General features: G+C 34.4%; 1 protein-coding gene across 5 annotated transcripts; it reads right to left on the bottom strand.

Annotated features, from left to right (window-relative positions):
- Positions 1 to 215: 215 nt before the first annotated feature.
- On the bottom strand, positions 216 to 2,298 carry LOC114820194 (uncharacterized). Of its 5 annotated transcripts, none has more exons than XM_070808931.1 (6): positions 2,159 to 2,285; positions 1,673 to 1,729; positions 1,458 to 1,567; positions 954 to 1,373; positions 805 to 860; positions 216 to 704 (listed from the first exon to the last, which is right to left on the bottom strand). In XM_070808931.1, exons 3-6 carry the CDS (start codon positions 1,513 to 1,515, stop codon positions 528 to 530), a joined length of 711 nt encoding a protein of 236 aa, XP_070665032.1. In that variant the 5' UTR covers positions 1,516 to 1,567; positions 1,673 to 1,729; positions 2,159 to 2,285; the 3' UTR covers positions 216 to 527. The 5 variants fall into 5 exon arrangements, with proteins under 5 accessions (XP_070665032.1, XP_028946510.1, XP_028946509.1 ...); XM_029090677.2 differs by having other exon boundaries at positions 1,458 to 1,564; XM_029090676.2 differs by lacking the exon at positions 1,673 to 1,729 and having other exon boundaries at positions 1,458 to 1,564; positions 2,159 to 2,298.
- Between the last annotated feature and the right edge of the window lie 17,055 nt (positions 2,299 to 19,353).

Raw genomic sequence — 19,353 nt, 5'->3', positions numbered from 1 at the left:
CAAGAAAAGAACCAGGATCAAATATTTTGTAGGGATAAACACTGCTGACTGACTGAATGCAAGGATCACATCGATCGCGACGTGAATACAGGTTTTTCTCAACAAAATGTGCATGTTTTGATTCATGCCTTCAGGCAGTCAGCAGTGTTTGTTCCTACAAGGTTGAACTCCATTCACGGATATTCGGAAAATCCTATCAAGACAGAGGCTTTGAATTAAAGCTACAATATTCAAAATTTTCATTCCTACTTTCGTAACCAAACAACCAGATACAAAATCAATAGCTAGCGACCAGTCAGTCGTATCTATATAATGTGCATTGAACAAACCAGACAACCACATGATGAGGACCATAGAGTTTTTGCATCAAGGAAGAGCATCTTCAATCAACAAACCAAGAATCTTCATTCAACAAAAACTAAACCATCTAGAACTACTGTGACTACCATCAATTTCAAGTTGAATTGATGCTCCATCGCATGTGAGTATGTCACATTTAGATTGAAGGGGAATCGATCCGGTGGAAATTATGGTGTGTTCGTCAACTTGAAGTCACAGTCCTCCCAAATCAAAAGGGAATCAGTATAGCCATATGGTGACTTTGGAGACTTGCAAGGAGGTGGAGAGTCGAGATTGTCAGACTGCCAGGGGTTTCGATCCTCAGGTATCTCTTCCAAACCCATATACTTCGAGGGACTCTGGGGCTGAAACAAAAAAAAACATAAGGGGTTAAGAAAAGTCCAACCCAACAAGAGTAAATGCAGAAAAAAAGTAATCTTCTTGGCAATGAAATGCAAAACTTACCTCAGATTTACTTGGCTGTGAAGATGCACATGAAGATGTAAGCTTCTCGGAAGAATCTGAACAAAAAAAATGAATGATCTGATAAGTTGAAATGCCCAGGAAAATAACCAATTTCAAGAAACTCATCTATTTTTTAAAAGATGTAATACCACTATGTACTCCAAGTGCCATCAGAAACTGACGAAACTGATGAATCTCATCCATGTCCTGTGCCTTCATGCACTCTTGATGATTGTGCAGAAACCCTTCCTCTGCAATATTATCAGGACAAACAGGCTGCTTTGGCATAACCCTCTGCTTTGTGTTGTTCTTCACCGGTGCATCCCGTGTGTTTGAAATATCACGTAACGCGTTCCTGGTACTGGTCTGAACTTTATCTGAGGCTTTAGACAAGCCTTTGTTATTGCTTGCATCACCACAAATGATTACCTTGGAAGACTGCTTTTTTGATGCCTGAGTCAGAGCAGCAGGCTTCCCTGAATTCGATAAATCACCAAGCGGTTTCCTTCCACCAAGCCCGCCTTTCTTTTTTGTTTTCAAGGCATCACCCTTCCCCACAAGAGAAGCTCCTGCCATACATATTACAAGGGTTAAATTAAAACAGCCCAGCAAGAATTTCAGACACTAAAAGCATAACTAGACTCGATAATTACCCTTAGAGTGAACACTCAGATTCTGATCTTGAAACAAAGCACCGAGTGTTGATGCCATTGCCGCTTTTTTTTTTTTTTTTTTTTTGCAGCCAATTCAGTTTAATCTTCTGCTAACCGTAGAAACAATCCGAAAAGAGAATAAAAATAAAGGAAAGTAAGCATTAGATATAATTCAGAATACGCAACCGAAGAGAAAAGATACAATGCAGAAACACCTGTTTAGCATATCCCTTCTCACAGACAATTCAACGTGCATGATGAAATTATGACCACTGATTATAACATGGCCAAAATTAGGGCTTGAAAATGAAACATTACCCGAAATTAATCTACAAGATTTTTACAAAAGACTCAAGAATTAGACACCCAAGAACAAGAAATCCATACCCCCATGACCCAAAACAAAAATACATTTCTGGGTTACCTTGTCCATAGTATTCAACTGCCAATTCAGTTACCAATCACCACCGAATCCCTAAAATCCTCCCTAACTCAGGATTGGGCATTCGCCCCCAGCATTGGGGGTTTTTAACAGTTAAACATTGATAAATGAAGAAAGACTCGACTGAATTCATATATAAAATGAACCCTAATTAGAACCCAATACGATTACAGAAACCCTAAATTAGTTTCAATTGAACCCTAATTAAACCCAAATTAATGACAAGAAATCGGAAATTAAAGGACGAGGAAGTAATTACCAGTGAAAACAGACGAACTGAAAGAAAAAGTGAGAGTGGAATTTCAAGTGGCTTCGTAGAATAGCGTCGGAGGGAGAGAGAGATGAGAGATGAGAATTACAGAGGTGAGAAAATATTTTCAAATTTGGGAATTGAGGGGGTTTGGCCATCTAAATGTGGACGTTTGGGGTTCCAACGGTAACTTAGTGTGCGTTTACAATGTTACCCCTCATTTGGAAGCCTATCTACATAAATGACATAACCATGTTTATCCGTCGGATAATAGACACTTTGAATCCCTACCGTCCTTTCCAGATTTTGTTTGGACGTCGTGACTACGTCTAAGGGCTGATTTGGTATTGCTGTGCTTTGAAAAAAACTGCTGTGAGAATAAGCGGTTGTCAAATAAATCAGCAGAGTGTTTGGTAAACTTTTTTGTAAAAGGGCTTTTGGAAAAAAAAACAGTTTGATAGCTGGTCATTTCATTAAAGGAGCACTGTAGCTCTGTGTGCTTTGAAAAAAAATCAGCTTTTCAAAACTGCAAATAGCAATTTCAGCTTTTTCATTTGATTTCAGCTTATTCTCACAGCAGCTTCCAAAATAAGCTTTTTTTTCGGTTTACCAAACACCTAAAACCCTCATAGCTTTTTTTCATGGGTGCATTTTTTTTAAGCACCTCACTCCCAAACCATCCCTAATTTTCATCCAAAAAAGCTCTTTTTCCAATTTAGTACCTTTTTTTTTGGAACTTTAACGAAAAACTTCCGGTATTGTTTATTTTAACGAAAAATCATATTTTTACACTAAAAAATCAATCATGGTACTATTCACTTTACCATTTATTTTGTCCTTATTATTAAAACTTAAAGCTTTCAAACTCTTTTTTATTAGTTTTCCTTTTCTTTTCTTTTTTTCATTTGCCCTAAAAAAAGTATTTCTTCTTTCCTTTTCAATGATATAGTAAACTATGGAATTGAACTATGTATTTTCACCTTAGTTTACAATTGGTCTACGAGTTAAAAATCTGTTAAATGAAGTTTTTGAATTAACAAAGCGTGCACTATTAGATCATGTCATTAAGGTCTTTCTACAATAAGTCGGAAAAAGTAAGTGTGACACTGATGTATTGAGCTTATATAGGAAACATGTTCCTATAGTGGGCTGTAAAAGACCTACAAATCCAAAGTATGATTATCATGGTTATTGAACTCATATTAATATAGCAGTAGTGTTATAAGTATCAAACTCAGGTTGCCTTATTCCTATATATAAAGGATCAGTGTGCGAAGCCATCAATGTGACATTTTGGGCTTATTTAGGCTTTTTGTCGTCCAAGATGGTGGCTTTTGGCGATGTGTCATTCTACAAATATGTTCAAGACATCTCAAACTTTAAAATGAGTCACCATGTGCCTGTTTTGAAGGTATCTAAGGCCTTGAACGTGGAGAATCTTTGGAGCGGCAGATTCTCCACATTAGTGTAGGATTATGTTTCCTATTTATCTTAACTTATTTTGTTTCCTAGTTTCATTTTAAGACATATTCTAGGAAGGATTTTTCTATTATAAATAAGGCATATTCATCCATTAGGGTTCTTAACGCACTACTTTAGAAAACTTGGCTTAGAGAGCTTTTCACAATTCAACTTTATTTTACAAGGTATTTTATATCCATGCTTTTGATAATATTTTGTTTTTTTATTATGAATATGCGTAACTAATCTTTTTTTCTAGGGCAATGCCACAAGCTTTAGCATGAATATATAGTCTTTATTTAATTGCTTATGATATTATGCATGCCTGCTTTGAATTAGTGTTTGAAACTATCTATTTGTCTTAATGCTTCGCAACTATTAGGATGTTTAGATAAGCAATTTAATGCAATTCAGTCAGAATATCACCGGAGGATTGAGTGGGGCTCTTGTGGTTGATAATTGTAATTTCATTTAAGGTGAATATCACGCTCTTAAGGGTTGCGTGGTTTTTCAAAAGGTTTTTAAAAAAAACTTAATGAGTCATGCATGTTCATATTTGATCTGAATATCACAGATGGATTGCATTTTTTATATTAATTGATAATATTTTGTTTTTTATTATGAATATGCGTAACTAATCTCTTTTTCTAGGGTAATGCCACAAGCCTTAACATGAATATATAGTCTTTATTTAATTGCTTATGATATTATGCATGCCTGCTTTGAATTAGTGTTTGAAACTATCTATTTGTCTTAATGCTTCGCAACTATAAGGATGTTTAGATAAGCAGTTTAATGCAATTCGATCAACATATCACCGGACGATTGAGTAGGGCTCTTGTGGTTGATAATTGTAATTTCATTTAAGGTGAATATCACGCTCTTAAGGATTGCGTGGTTTTTCACAAGGTTTTTAAAAAAACTTAATGAGTCTTGCATGTTCATATTTGATCTGAATATCACAGACGGATTGCATTTTTTATATTAATTGAATATCACGAGAAGAATATGCATAAGGAAAACCTAACATTCAAAATTGCATGTGTAATTCATAAGTAATTGGTAAAAATACATAAGATTGTTAAAGTGACCGGAACTCTAATGTCCTTTTACCAAGGTTTTCTCACAACTGCATGTTTTCAATTTGGTTTCTTAAAATTATTTTCTTACCAATTTCTTTAATTGTTTTTATTAAAATTCATTTTTATTATTTTAAATTCTAAAATCTACCTTTTCTAAATTTTGTTTTAAATAATTAATTAAAATTTTGTTTCAACATAAATTATTTTAAATAATTCTTATGGAGAACTATCTTGCACGAGCATTTTTACTATAATTACCTTATACTTTTACATATATTTTAAGTATTTTTATTTCTATTTTTTGCAAGTAGTAAAAATCATATCACCTATCGAAGGAAAGCCTACAAGGGTACCTTTGTCAAACCTAGTGCTCGGTCTAGTTACTTTCCAATCACTCAGAGCAACTCCACCCATGGAGCATTTCCCCCTGGCAATCCACTATTGAATCCACCCTTTTGAACAGTAACTGCCTTTAATGAATAGTAACTGCCATTAATGAACAATAATTGCCATTTGCATCTCCACCCTTGGAGCCCTCCCCCTGGCAATAGGCAATAAAATATTAGTTTTTTTTGTTTGTTTAAATAATACAAAATAAAATTATTTGTAATTTCGGATAAGATTTTTTAAATCATTCTCGTTGCGCCACGTGTCATTTTATAAAAAAAACAATTATTTAGCGATGGATTTCGATAAGATTTTTATCCAATGTCATCATTGGATTTAAATATGTTTATTCCGATTTTTTACAATTTTTTTGGATTTTTTCCATTTTTTTAAATTTTTTTTTCCAATAATTAATTTCTGCCGTTGGATTTAAAAAAAATTTGAATTCCAACACTCCAGATTGTGCCACGTGTCACAACGGTAACTTTTCTTAATTTTAAAACTATTTTTTCTTTATTTATAAAGCATATTAATATCGACCGTTGATCTCAGATCGAACGGTTGATATTAAATCAGATTTTTTTTATTTTTTTTACCATTGAGATCCAACGGTCCAAATGAAGGAGCCGTTGAGATCGAACGGACCGTGGGAAGCCACGTGGCTTCCCAACGGTAATTGTGAAAGGCTGAAAAGTTAACTGTTTTTTCTGAAAAGCTGTCGGGCGACGCGCCCCCACGCGCGAGTGGGGTGCACGCGCCTGACAGAAAAAAAATAAAAAATGGGCTTGTAGCTCGGGCTCCGGGGCTGTCACAAATTGACAGGCCCCCTGCTCGGGCCTTCTCCACGAGCTCGGGCTCCTCATGGCTGGAGCAACTTGATAGGCCCTCAGGCATTTTCTTCTCCCCTGTCCCCCGGCCTATTGACAAGGCTGGAACTGCTCTCAAAGACGAGTGTTATGCTCGATAGGTTTTCGACGTGGAAAACCAAGCAGGTAAATCTGTTCAAAGGTTACTTTTGCCACACGTGTCAGCTGAATAATAGAGAGTTACCTACAACAAGGTCCACTCAGGAAAGAGATCATCTCCGGATATCTTCCATAAAAACCACCGGATCAAATGATCTAGACCTTTTAAATTTTACCCAACGGCAAAAAATTATTACAGTTTCTAAGATGTCAAAACAAGTGGGCCGTTGGATGAAATTTGAAAGGTCTAGATCACTTAATTTGATAGCCTTTGTGGAAGATTCAGAGAAGATATCTTTCCATCCACTCATACAACTAATCTACCAATTAGGACAGTCCAAAACTTAAAGCCCCAAAGACTTTATAGGCACATCCCCCGACCTATATAAAGGTACTGTTTGGTACGTGGGACGGGACGGAACGCAATGGGACAAGGCATTCCGTCCCACGTTTGGTGCGCCAAAAAACAGGCGGAACGCGCTGTTCCACGTAATGAGTTTTGGCTGAATTTTCGTTCCACCTCTTCCCCCTGGAATTACTCATTCCACCCTGTGGGACACAAAATTATAATTTTTTTAAACAAAAATACCTCTCCTCTTTTTCATTAATTCCATTGTCTACCATCCCCTCTCTCTCGTCGTCACCCTCTTTTCTACCATCCCTCTCTCATGTAGCCTCATCCTCCTTCACCACAAACCCATCAACCTAACTATGCCTATGCATTGGTTCATCCAAAGCCGAACCCTCCCTAATATCCAACAATCCGAGGGCAACCGAGGGTCGAAAACATGCATGTAAAAAAAAAACCCACTCCCAAGCAAAAGAAAACAAACCCACCCCAAAATATTCCCACCCCTGCTGCTTGCAACAAATAATCCCACCCCTTTTTAACCTAATCCTAGCAAACCCAACTTTTTCCCACCATTAGATTTTCAAATCATTTGGTTTGGTTTCAGATATGCTGAGTGCTATTTTGGTTTCAAACTCAGCTTCATCTCCGGCACCACCACTGGCAACAATGAACAAGAAAAAACTAAAGGGCAAAGCCCTCGAAATCCACTACAGGATCTCAATGCCATCATCGTTCACAGTAGCAACAATGGTAGCGATGCTTCATCTTCCATTTCCATTGAAGCCCTGCGAGGTTGCCTCAGGTTCTTTCTCTCTCTCATCATTCTTTTTCCTCTAATTCCAAAACCCTTTTTTACACAACAAGAAGCTGTTGAAAGCCCCTAAATCAGCTCCTATTATGAGGCCTTCAAGACCATCAAAATCCAATGACAAGAGGTCCAAATTCAATGCTTTGGAAATCCTAGAGAAACCCACCTCACGAAATGAAAGTAAATCTAAGAATGATTCTTCTTGTTTGTACCAATGGCAATCTGGAAACAAGTTGTCGGCTTCACTCCACCTTCATATATATGGCGGCAAAAAATCCAAGTTTTGCAGAAAATCCATTAGGTTGAGTCGATGGAGTCAACAAAGAAATATGGGTAAATTTGTCATTTAATCATTCGTTCCATTCCGTCTTGCTTGTACCAAACGCGAAATTGTCCCATTCCATCCTATGCTACCAAACGTAGCATGGAACTTATGTTTTGTTTCGTCCTGTTTTGTCCCGTTACGTCCCGTCTGCATACTAAACGGTACCAAAAGGAACGAATACTTCTAAGTAGAGGTCAAATCCAAGAGAGAATTTTAATTACGTTATGGAAAGCATCCTGGTAACACAACAAGATTTATAGCAAACTTCACTAGTGGATATAGCCCATTATTTCTGGTGAACCACTTAAATTTGTTCATGTTCATATCAGTTGCACTTCTACACCCACCAAAGTTTAATGATACTAGTACTTTGTTGACCTCCTAGTTTTAAGTGCTAACAGAGACCTATTTAATGATTTTGTGTGTTTAAGTTCAACTAATTGTTATTTCTCTGAGCTTGTTTTGTAACAATTATATTGTTTTAGTTCTCATTTTACACTCCTCATAAGTGTATTTTTCTTTTATAATAATAAAAATTTGTTTAACAGTTGTTTTCAGCTTTTAGAAAATGAAAACTGAAAATCAAAATTTGAAAAACTCACAAGTACCTTTCAGTTTATATATTTTCAAAAACTGAAAAACAATTAACAAAAAAAATATTTTATAAAAAGTTGAAAACAAAATTATTATCAAATGACACCTAAATATGAAAGTGTAAATCATATGCTACTCACCTTTTTTATCAACCGGTTGAATGGTAGGTATTACAATGTTAATCATTCATTCTTATTTGAAAGTGTAAATCACATCCTATTCACTTTTTTGATCATCTGGTTGAATGGCAGGTTCTGCTAGTCTTTTGATTGGTAGGTACTACCATTAGTTATAGCAGTAGGGTTTCACCCAAGAAAAAAAAAATTATAGCAATGGGGGACTTTCAAGTTTCAACTGTGGATTTGATGTTTTACGTCCTCAACACCTACATTTTATTGTTTGTTAGAATCTCACTTGTAAAGAATTTCTCTTGAGCAACCAGTACTACTGTCGGGTGATATTCTTCTTTACTTAAATGTGAAAGATCTTAAGTTCAAATCTCGTGGATGATGAATTCGATACCAAATTAAGTTGCACATTGTGTGACTTAACCGATCCCACTATCTCCTAAGTGTAAAAATATCGATGTACTTAAAAAAAGAAAAAAAAATTTCTCTGGAAATTGGGTACAATCAAACTTCATATTCTTTTATTGTTTTATTTATGAGGGAAGGGAGGAAAAAAAGCGTTGTAGATAAGGCAAAAAATTTTAAATAAGAGAAATGTTAAGCGGACTTTCTTAAAGTGGGATTGTTCATCGATGCTCTATCACTTCACAGTTTAATGTCAATTTCTATGACAACATTACATAACATTGTGCCCAAAGCATGAGATGACAAATAGTCCATGGAAAGACCCACTTTGGAGAGAGTCCCCTAAGCATTTCTCTTAAAATAATGTGTAGAAATCTTACCCTATAATTACGAAAGACTAAGAAAAATGAAGATTGGTTATGGAACATTCATGTACTAGTAGAATCACTCATTCAACTCTGATGTATGTTGTAATGAGAGTGATCGTACAATAATCAATGTACTTAAAAAAACCATAATTGACAATAAATAAGTGACTATAGGGTGTAGTCAATTTGAATTTCAGGGGATTTTAATAGACTTTTTTTAAGTAACAGATTTCAAAAAAATTTTAATGTACTTACAATTCTATATGGATTTTGACAGATTTATATGGATTTATATTATAGATTTTTATGGAATTGTATGGATTTTATTTGTAGATTTTGATGGATTTCCATAGTCTTTTCCTTTCATTTATCTTTATTAGACTGTTTTTATTTTTTTTTCAAATAACAAAAGAAACACCATTTTCTCCCTCCGTGCCCTAAAACATGATTATGCAGCTGCTTCCTTTTCAAGCCTGTCAACCCAATTCACACTTTTTAATTGTCTTATCCATTTTCTGTCTCCCTAAAGAATGATTGTTTTTTATTCAAATTCAATTCGGGGCATCGACAAGTGATTCAATTGGACTTTCAAGTGCAAATCAAATTCTTCTTCTTTGGTTTTGATTTTTTTACTAGTGGGTTGATATGTTCTTACATTATAGATGGTGGGTTTTGAATTTTGGTCTTACTTTGCCGATTTGATTGGTAATCAAACTTCTGGGTTTGATTTGAAATGGAATATTTATGTAGCTTAAGTCAATCTGCAACTCTATTGACAAACCTACCACTTCCATAGCAGATTCAATGAGTTTAACTGAGTAGTTCTAGCTGAGAAGTGAGGGCCGAAGAGAGGGAGAATGGAACGTAAGCTTGAAAGAAATCCTAGTTGTAACATCTCACATCGCCTAGGGGAGTGGATCTTGTATGCCTTATATATATATATTCACATCTCTACCTAGCACGAGGCCTTTTGGAAACTCATTGGCTTCGGGTTTCATCGGAACTCCGAAGTTAAGCTAGTTCGCGCGAGAGCAATCCCATGATGGATGACCCACTGGGAAGTTCTCGTGCGAGTTCCTAGAAACAAAACTGTAAGGGCGTGGTCGGGATTCAAAGCGGACAATATCATGCTACAATGGGGTCGAGCCCAGGATGTGGTGGGGGCCCGGGCCGGGATGTGACACTAGGGGTTGAGGTGGGATTGTATTTGGTGTTGGGGGTATATATACTTCAAGCTCTCAAATCCAACGAAATCCACTTCTTCATGAAATCCTACCAAATCTTTATTTTTTGAATGCCCATAGATTTAGAATCATTCTAAAAATATCTTTTAAAATCTCACTTAACTACCTCTGGATTTGGATGTATTTTTAAAATCCTTTTAAATCTTAATTTGACTACACCATGATTTTAAAGTCTTTTAAAATCATTTTTTAAAATCATAATTGATTACCCTCTGATTTTAAAGTACATTAAAATCATGTCAAATCCTAATTTGACTACACCCCCCTAAATACATAGATCAACGTCATCCACTTCTTTGTATTATATTCCGAATATCCTGAAAATCTCTCGTAGATACCTTTATACGTTTGGATGCATATGATATGGCTTTACTTGGAATAATTCTGACGTGTGATAGAAGAATGATTCTCTGTACACCCAAGTTTTGTACGTAGATACTGATATATTTTATTTAAATAAAAAGACTTATGCCCATATTAAAATTACCACAAAGGACTTTGTAATTTCTTATGGAAAATAATTATTAAACAACGTAGTAGCCAATATTGGTGAACTTCGTTATTGTTGAATTTCACTTCATTGTGTTTATTTAAACTTCACTTTGTCGTACTTTTCTAAAATTTGACCCAAGGTTCTTTGAAACTCTACTCAAATACTAGGAAAATGAGCGTCCAACAAAAATGAAAAATGATTGTCCAGAGAAAAATAATTTATAAAAAGTTAAAAAAAAATAAAAATAGGATTCTTAGACCAACTCCAACCGTTGGACTAAAACTCAAATTTTAGGTTCTAAACCTACCCAAACTTGCTCCAACCCTTAGACCAAATATGAGTTTTAACCCAAAACTCATTTTGGGACAAATTTAGGCTAGAATTCCTCTCTAGGTTAGTGGGCCGGTATGTATGTTTTTTCTTTAGTTTTATATTTAGAAATTCATTAAATTCAATGACCAATATCTAATATGATCAAATCCAAAGGTAAAAAGTAAGAAAATCTAATGGTCCAAATGTAAATCTAACGGCTAGAATAATTAAAAAAATATTCTTTCATATGTTTTATATTCTTTCATAATATTCCATGAGTTTCATGTTGTCGGTTTAATAATTTTTCAATATTTATCGGAATCTAAATATTTTTAGGTTAAAGTGTTCATAAAATTTAATTAAGATAGTCTATATAAATTTTCTTAAAAAAAAGTTACCTTAAGAAAAAAATTATCCTAAATTCATTATTTAATAATCTCGGACTAAAAAATTTAACCTGTAAGGGTTGGAACAGAAAAATTATTTTTGGGTTAAAACCTATTTTTTTAGTTAAAAATTTCATGTTTTAACCAAGAGTTGGAGATGGTGTTAGAAGTTCAGTAAATTATTTTACATGTACAAAGAAATAAAATGTGAGAAATAAATTAAATATCCATAGAAACAAAGGTGTTGGTTCTTTTTTTTTTATTTGAGCAAATGAAACAAAGGTGTCAGAAAAACACAAAATCACTCGTGATCATAGAATAGATGAATTGAATTTGCAAACACCCACCCACATCATCTTTCTGTCACAATTGGGCCTACTAAAGAGGGACCCGCAGTTTGGTCCTACTCCTGCCACATCAATCCAAGAACGCACTTGGGCTGGGTGGGAAACTGGGCCCTACAAGGAAGCTTCCTTCTTGAAGCTCCTGCACACGTGTACATTGACCCGATGTAGTCTACGTTGACAGAATCTTGACTGTTAAGTAGGAATGTTATGTGGTCGGGCAAAGCCACGTTGCCATGTTGATACCAGTGAATTCCAACACTGAAAAGAGTAAGGTCATCTCCAATCGAGGGTTGGTCAAATGACTCATTTTAGCCTTTTGACCCTTCAAGATTCTTCAATATATTAATATTTTAATGAACAGTACATGATCATATTTGTCTCCGTCTCCAACCGAGAGCCAGAGGGCCAAATGACTCGTTTTAGCCCTATCACAAAAAACTGTCTCCAACCGAGGGCCAAAGGGTTAAACATAATTTATTATTTAAATTTAAAAACTACAACTTAAATTTAAAAACAACAATAACTTAAATTTAAAAACTACAACTTATATTTAAAAACTACAACTAAAATTTAAAAATGACAAATTAAATTTAAAAACTACAACAACTTAAATTTAATATCCATAATTCTTATTATCTTCATCATCCGCCATCATAGGAGTATTATTGAAAAATTGAAACAAATATTATAGATGAAGGAAATATTGGAAAATATATTGAAGGAAATATTGAAAAATATTGAAGAAGGAAATATTGAAAAATATTGAAGAAGGAAATATTGCAAATGAAGTGAAGAATTGAAAGAACTTCACCATATTTATAGAAGAAAAGAAATGTTTAAATAAATAAAATAAAAAAACCCAACGGCTAGCTAAGTCAGCTAGCCGTTATATTCGAAAAAAATTTCAAACTATTTGTGTTGGTTATAACCGACACTAATAGTAAATAAATTTTTTTTTGCCTATGAATACCTATTACTGTCGGTTATAACCAACAACAATAGGAAAAACATAAAAAAAAATAAATAGCCAGCCAGCAGCCAACATTTTGGCCTTTTGGCCCTTTGAAATTTCGTGGGGCCCTCCTAGATTCCCCAGCCCTCTGGCCTAGCCCTCGGTTGGAGACGGTTTTAGGGCTATTTTCAGCCTTCTGACCCTCTAGACCCTTCGGTTGGAGATGACCTAATGCTAGGTTGACTATTTTTAGGTTAAACTTGTAAATTACAATATGTTAATAATAAAAAATAAGCTTATTAAATAATAAGTAAGTAATAATTTAATCATCAATAATAATCACATTTTATGGTTTATAAAAACCTCAACCTCTTATATTAGTACCATAAAAATCTCAACATCTTATGGTCAATAACAACCACATTTTTATGGTACTAACATTCTAAAAAACTATATTTGCATTGAGGATTTGAGTTTATTATTTATCTTATAACATACAAAGATATTATATTTTTGCATTAGTATTTTAGTGAATTTGATGGTATGAGATGAAGGGGTCAAGTGATTACGATTTCCTAGTACTTTACAAATATTTTTCAAAGGTCGTATGATTATATAGTGAAATTTTAAAGAAATAACAGTGTCAAACATATGGTATAAAAAGTATTGGTTGAGTAATACACCATCTCTTTATTAATTAAATGCTAAGTGGCACAACCAAGGTCAAAGAACAACAGAGTTATGGTGGTTTTTCTTCTTGGTTTAAAGCTTATGCTGCACAACATTTGCACAATCATGGTGGTCTTCTCTCTTTCATCACCTGCCCATACCGCTGGATGGTCCTCACATGCGTTTCTTCGGACTTCTGGATGGTCTCGAGACCACCTCGGTCCATACATGCATCCATTTCTGTCCATCGGTATTAATAAAATAAAAATGTGTGTATATTTTTATAGGGTAAAAATGTGTATACATTTTGGTTCAAATTTCTTTGTTTTACTGTGAAATGATGTGTGGTGGTTATCAATGTTATATAAATTGTTCTCATGTTAGAGGTTGACACAAATATGATTTTTACATGTGTTCTCTCTAATATTTTTTTTGATAAAGAAATATGAAAAGTTTGTATGAGATTGTGTAAAAGGACTTTCGTAATACAATATACTGCATTGTGATATATCGTAGTCAGTGTTTAAAATATCGCTATCAGAGGAAATATCGATATGCAAATTTGTGTAATACCGACAGATGAAATGATAAAAATTTAAAATGAAACTTCAGGAATTGTCAAACATTGTTATGGATGAAATATAAGAGTTTATCCTATATTTAACAAACGTGTTAGAAATATCGACGATATGTGTTGATTTTAGCCTAAATTTAAAGTTTATCTGATATGAGGTGAAGTTTAAACTTCACACCCAATTTCTTTATGTTTCTATGATTTTTTTGAATATTTACCTGAAAATATCAACCGTATTAAATAAATTTTAAATACTAATCGTAACCAATGATATAGAAATACCACCATAATTATATATATTTACGTCACAATGAGAAAACCAATGAGCCCCACAGCCCAGCGACAATGAAGCTTAGAAGTTGAAAGACCTAATATTTTGTCTGCAACATTATGATCCTACAATTGCGTCCTACAACTAGGGATGGGCAATGGTTATAGCGGACGGGTAATCACGGTTATTTACCCATAACCGTTTATACACATACCCGTTGGGTAATTACCTAAACAGTTATACCAATATCTATAACCGTTTATAAATGGTTAACCATACCCATAATTGCGTACCCATTTAACCGTAACTGTATACCCGTTTATCCATTTTTTAACCCATTTACTCTTTTTTGCGCCTATTTACATTTTTTTTAACTGTAAGCGTATACAACTGTCACATCCCGGCCTGGGGTCCACCACGTCCCAGGCTCGCTCCACCACCGTAGCACGACATTGTCCGCTTTGGGCCCCGACCACGCCCTCACAGTTTTGTTTCTGAGAACTCACACGAGAACTTCCCAGTGGGTCACCCATCATGGGATTGCTCTCGCGCTACTCGCTTAACTTCGGAGTTCCGATGGAACCCGAAACTAGTGAGCTCCCAAAAGGCCTTATGCTAGGTAGGAATGAGAATATACATATAAGGATCACTCTCCTGGATGTTGTGGGATCTTACAACAACTCCAATAATTCTAAAATATCAATTTGCAGCACCTAGAACATGAATTCAGACTTCAGAGTTCTAAAAATGTAAAAATATAGATATATGTGATGCTTAATTCTAAAATATCAAGCAGAACATTTGTATCCATTGTGAATTCAAACTAGTTTTACAAATAACAACCTAGTTTTACAAGCAGAACATGAATTCAAACTTTTCTAAGATATAAAGGACTAACTTCCACGACTACATAAGTGTATACAAAACATGTAAAACAAACAGGACATTATATCAGGAGAAAGAAAAGAAACCCATTTGTTAGAAATAGTTAGAACATCTAAAAATATGAATTCAGACTTGTTCTTCCACGACTTCCCTAATTTTAATTGAAAATCAAAATTACAGATTATTCATAAACGAGTAAACGGGTAACCGTTATAACCGCGGTTAATACTCATAACCGCCCATTTAAATTTTACTGGTAAACGGTTATACTCATAATCATTTAATTATCTAAACAGTTACCCATAACCGTAACCGCGAAATTTAAATGAGCGGATAACCGCGGTTACCCATAACTGATGGGTATTTGCCCATCCCTACCTACAACGTCATCTTTTATGTTCATGGTTTTTTATAATTAATTATACATTTGGATACTTTGAGTAATGAGATAGGATCAAGGGACAAATATTTTTACAAATACTTTTACACTCTTTTTAAGCATTTTGATTACATGATATCTAATGATTCTTATTTATTCATTAAGAGCACGTTTGTTACATCTCCTTATGAGGGATTGGCTTGGACTACCTTAAGTAGGACTATAATCCTACGTTTGGTAGGTTGTGGGACTAAAATAAATGGGACTCGCCTTGACTACGAGTCCCTGCGCGCTTCACTAAACCTCTCAACCTAATCCCACGCTTTCGCTTGGTATTAGCAAGGACTAGAAGAAGGAAACCAGGCCAACATCTAATCCCCACTTTCATTTGCTAAACCCCCCAGTCCATCGATGCTCCGCCTTCTTTTGTTGAGCCGTCACCATAGCCAGGCCGTCGACGATGACCACCTTCATCTTTTGTGCGACCAAGATTCGGTGTCATCGAGGGAGGACGACAATGAGCTTGAAGAAGAAGAGATCGTTGACGACCAAGATTCGGTGTCGTCGAAGCCACTGAAAGGAATAGCGCTGCAGTCCCACACTCTAGAGCATTCTTGGACCTTTTGGAGTTCTGGGATAATTTTGTTTGGTTGGTAGGAAAACTTACATGGATTTGGCGTTGCAGTGTGGAGTTCTGGGTTTAATTTTGATGTTAATTTCTTTCATTTCCTTTTTTTTTTTTTGGTTTAATTTTGAGTTCTGGGTTAATTTTGTTAGCACAATCTCTTTCTTGAAGGAATATACAGTGTGTGGTCTTTCTCATCATCGACATGCTTTGCTCATCTCCATTTTCTAGTGTTTTACGCTGCCCATATACAACGTGGCGTTGCATTTCTTTCTTAATTTCCTGTTCTCCTATTAACAAAAAAATTGGGTTAATATTTTAGTCCGACACTTAATCCGGCACTGCACTAAACACTTCACTATTTTTATCATGTTTAGTCTAAGCCAAGACAGTCCAACTTAATCCATAAAACTAGTCTAATCCGAGATAGTCAGGTGCAACAAACGCACCCTAAATGACATGGATGCTTATATGGATTTAACCAATATTAACGATAAAATAAAATCATAAAATATAAAATCTGGAAAATTAAAATTTTAATTAAAAAAGGAAGATAATTTAATTGAAATTGGTTCTCTCATTCCCTTTTCAATCAAGACTTGAACCCTAATAAAAAAATCATGAAACTTCTTCTTTGCCGATGAGGAAGCTTGATGTCATCACCATCACAATCATAAATTTGGGTGTAGTCAAAGTTAAGAAGTGGATTTTGATCTTTATTGTTGATTTGATGATTTTGATCAAGATTGGATGAACTAACTGGTGAAGAAGCCGCAGTAGGATCGGCTACAAAGTAGTCTAGCTGGTGGTCTTGTGTAACAAAGTAGTGTGCTTGGATCAGCGAAATTAGTCGTACCAGTCTGCAACAGATCATATTGAGATGAATCAGTACCACTACTTGGCTTTTGTGTACTGGAGTAGTAATGTTGTGGCATGTCCGTCGAAGCATTATTCATAAAACCATTGTGCTGAAGGTAGTCTTCTTGTCTAGCCATGCCTAATGAAGATGCCATAGTTGGGTCTGCAATAGAATTTGGTTGGGAAAGAACATGCTGCTTCTGCAAATGAAATCATATGGCCTCGCCATAACCGTCATTGGTATCATTGGTTCTTGTGTATCATGGTTGCATTGTGGCAAGTGCATTTGCTGCTGTTGATTGTCTGGCATAGCTAGTGATGAAGAAGCCACAGTTCGGTCTTGTGTAACAAAGTTTAGGGTCAAGGCTAAGCTCGTGCATAATCCAGCAACCACTTTCTGCAAAAATATTAAATCAAGGGACAAAGCTCGAGTTTATATTTACAAGAAGAAGTTTCATGATTTTTTTATTAGGGGTTCAAGTCTTGATCGAAAGGGGAATAAGAGAATAAATTTCAGTTAAATTATCTTGGTTTTTTAATTACATTTTTAATTTTCCAAATTTTACTTTTTTTTAGTTTTAGTTTATCTTTAATATTAGTTAAATCCACATAAGCATCCATGTCATTTAATGAATAAATAAGAACCATTGGATATCATGTAATCAAAAGGCTTAAAAAGAGTGTAAAAGTATTTGTAAAAATATTTGTCCCTTGATCCTATTCCTTGATTAATTTATTGCTTTATCTCCTTCGCTGGGACTAGGAGATGTGTTCACTACTTTTGGCGGTGGGTTGTACCCAAGTGGTCAAACATGACACTAATAACTACATATGCTAAGCTGTTGAGTTATATATAGGGAATTATTATTGACATTCCAAATTTCTCATTTTACATTCCAAACTTTCTATATTTAGAAAGAAAAATACACTTGTGAGGAGTGTAGAATGAGATTTTTGGAGTGCCAATAATACTTCTCTATATATATTATCTGTTGATTTAGGTTTGAATTTTATAAACAAGCATTAATTGAAATGTGTCTTGAAACTATTATTTAGTCTTAATTTATCGCATGAAACAAGTTTTGTCTCACTTGCTATTAAAAATGACATTTTCAACTTTTTTGGTCTTATTTCACTTGATTATGTTAAAGGATTGTAAATTTAAGGGAGATTTAACGAAAAGTCTGTGGTATCGTTCACTTTAACGAAAAATCACATTTTTACACTAAAAAAAATCAAACATGGTACTATTCACTTTACCCTTTATTTTGTCCTTATCATTAAAACTCAAAGTTTTCAAACCCTTTTCATTAGTTTTCCTTAAATTTAAGGGTATTTTAGACTTTTTGCACATATATTTACCTCTAACTCACACACTAAACCAATCTCAATTCCATGTTTGACAACTCTAATTCAAAACCTCATGATTCAGGCCCTTTTAAAAATAAATTATTTAATCAACAGAAAAATTTCGAGCAACAATGTGAAAATTTTAGTTGCAAATTGTGCACATTTGCTTTAGATGATTTTTTTTTGGTTTGAGAAGTATTTTGGCATGAGTATTTTGTGCAACTAATAGATCTTTTTTATATGGGTGAAACTTGTGGTTAGTCCAATTTCGATTAGAAAAATATCTTGAAATAAGCTGACCATGTTTCCTTTCTGTTGTAATGAGTATTTTTCAACTGTAAGATTTCGAGCCAATACATGAATGTCTTGCAAGTGAAATGACGGTAAGAACAAAAATGTTACCTTATTTTGGTTGATATAATGATTTTGTTGCTCAAAATTTTATTGATATAATAACTTATTTTAAAAAATGCCCAAAACTCATGGGTATATAATAGAGTCATCACAAAATGGAATTGAGATTGGTTTAGTGTGTACGTTAGAGATAAATGTGTAAAAAATGTCCTTGAATTTAACAGTTCTTTAATGGAATGGGGTGAAGTGAAACCATAATAGTTGAAAATGTTAGTTTCAGGGGTCAAAATAAAACAAAACTAACTTCAAGGGTCATTTCAACTAATAAGCCAACAATTTATAAGGTATACAAATTTTTGGTTTCTCTCACCTGCCTCTTGTAATCTAAAGCAAAATTTTATATAACAATACAATACAATATGAATACATTCACCACACACCATGATATCTGGTATAATAATACAATATGATATGTAAGCCCTTTCTGTACACAACATTACAGATTAAACTAAAATATTATGATACACTGAAGTTACTATTGGGACAACATTTTCTTATTTATCTCGCGGGTAGGTAAACGTCACTCTCAACCCTCAGTAGATATTACACGTTTTTTCAACGACAGAACTT

This window comes from Malus domestica, chromosome 12 (genome assembly GCF_042453785.1).
Source record: "Malus domestica chromosome 12, GDT2T_hap1".
In the NCBI taxonomy this organism is placed as follows: domain Eukaryota; kingdom Viridiplantae; phylum Streptophyta; class Magnoliopsida; order Rosales; family Rosaceae; genus Malus; species Malus domestica.
Note: the sequence above shows the minus strand (reverse complement) of the source record. Positions and strands in the feature narration are given on the sequence as shown.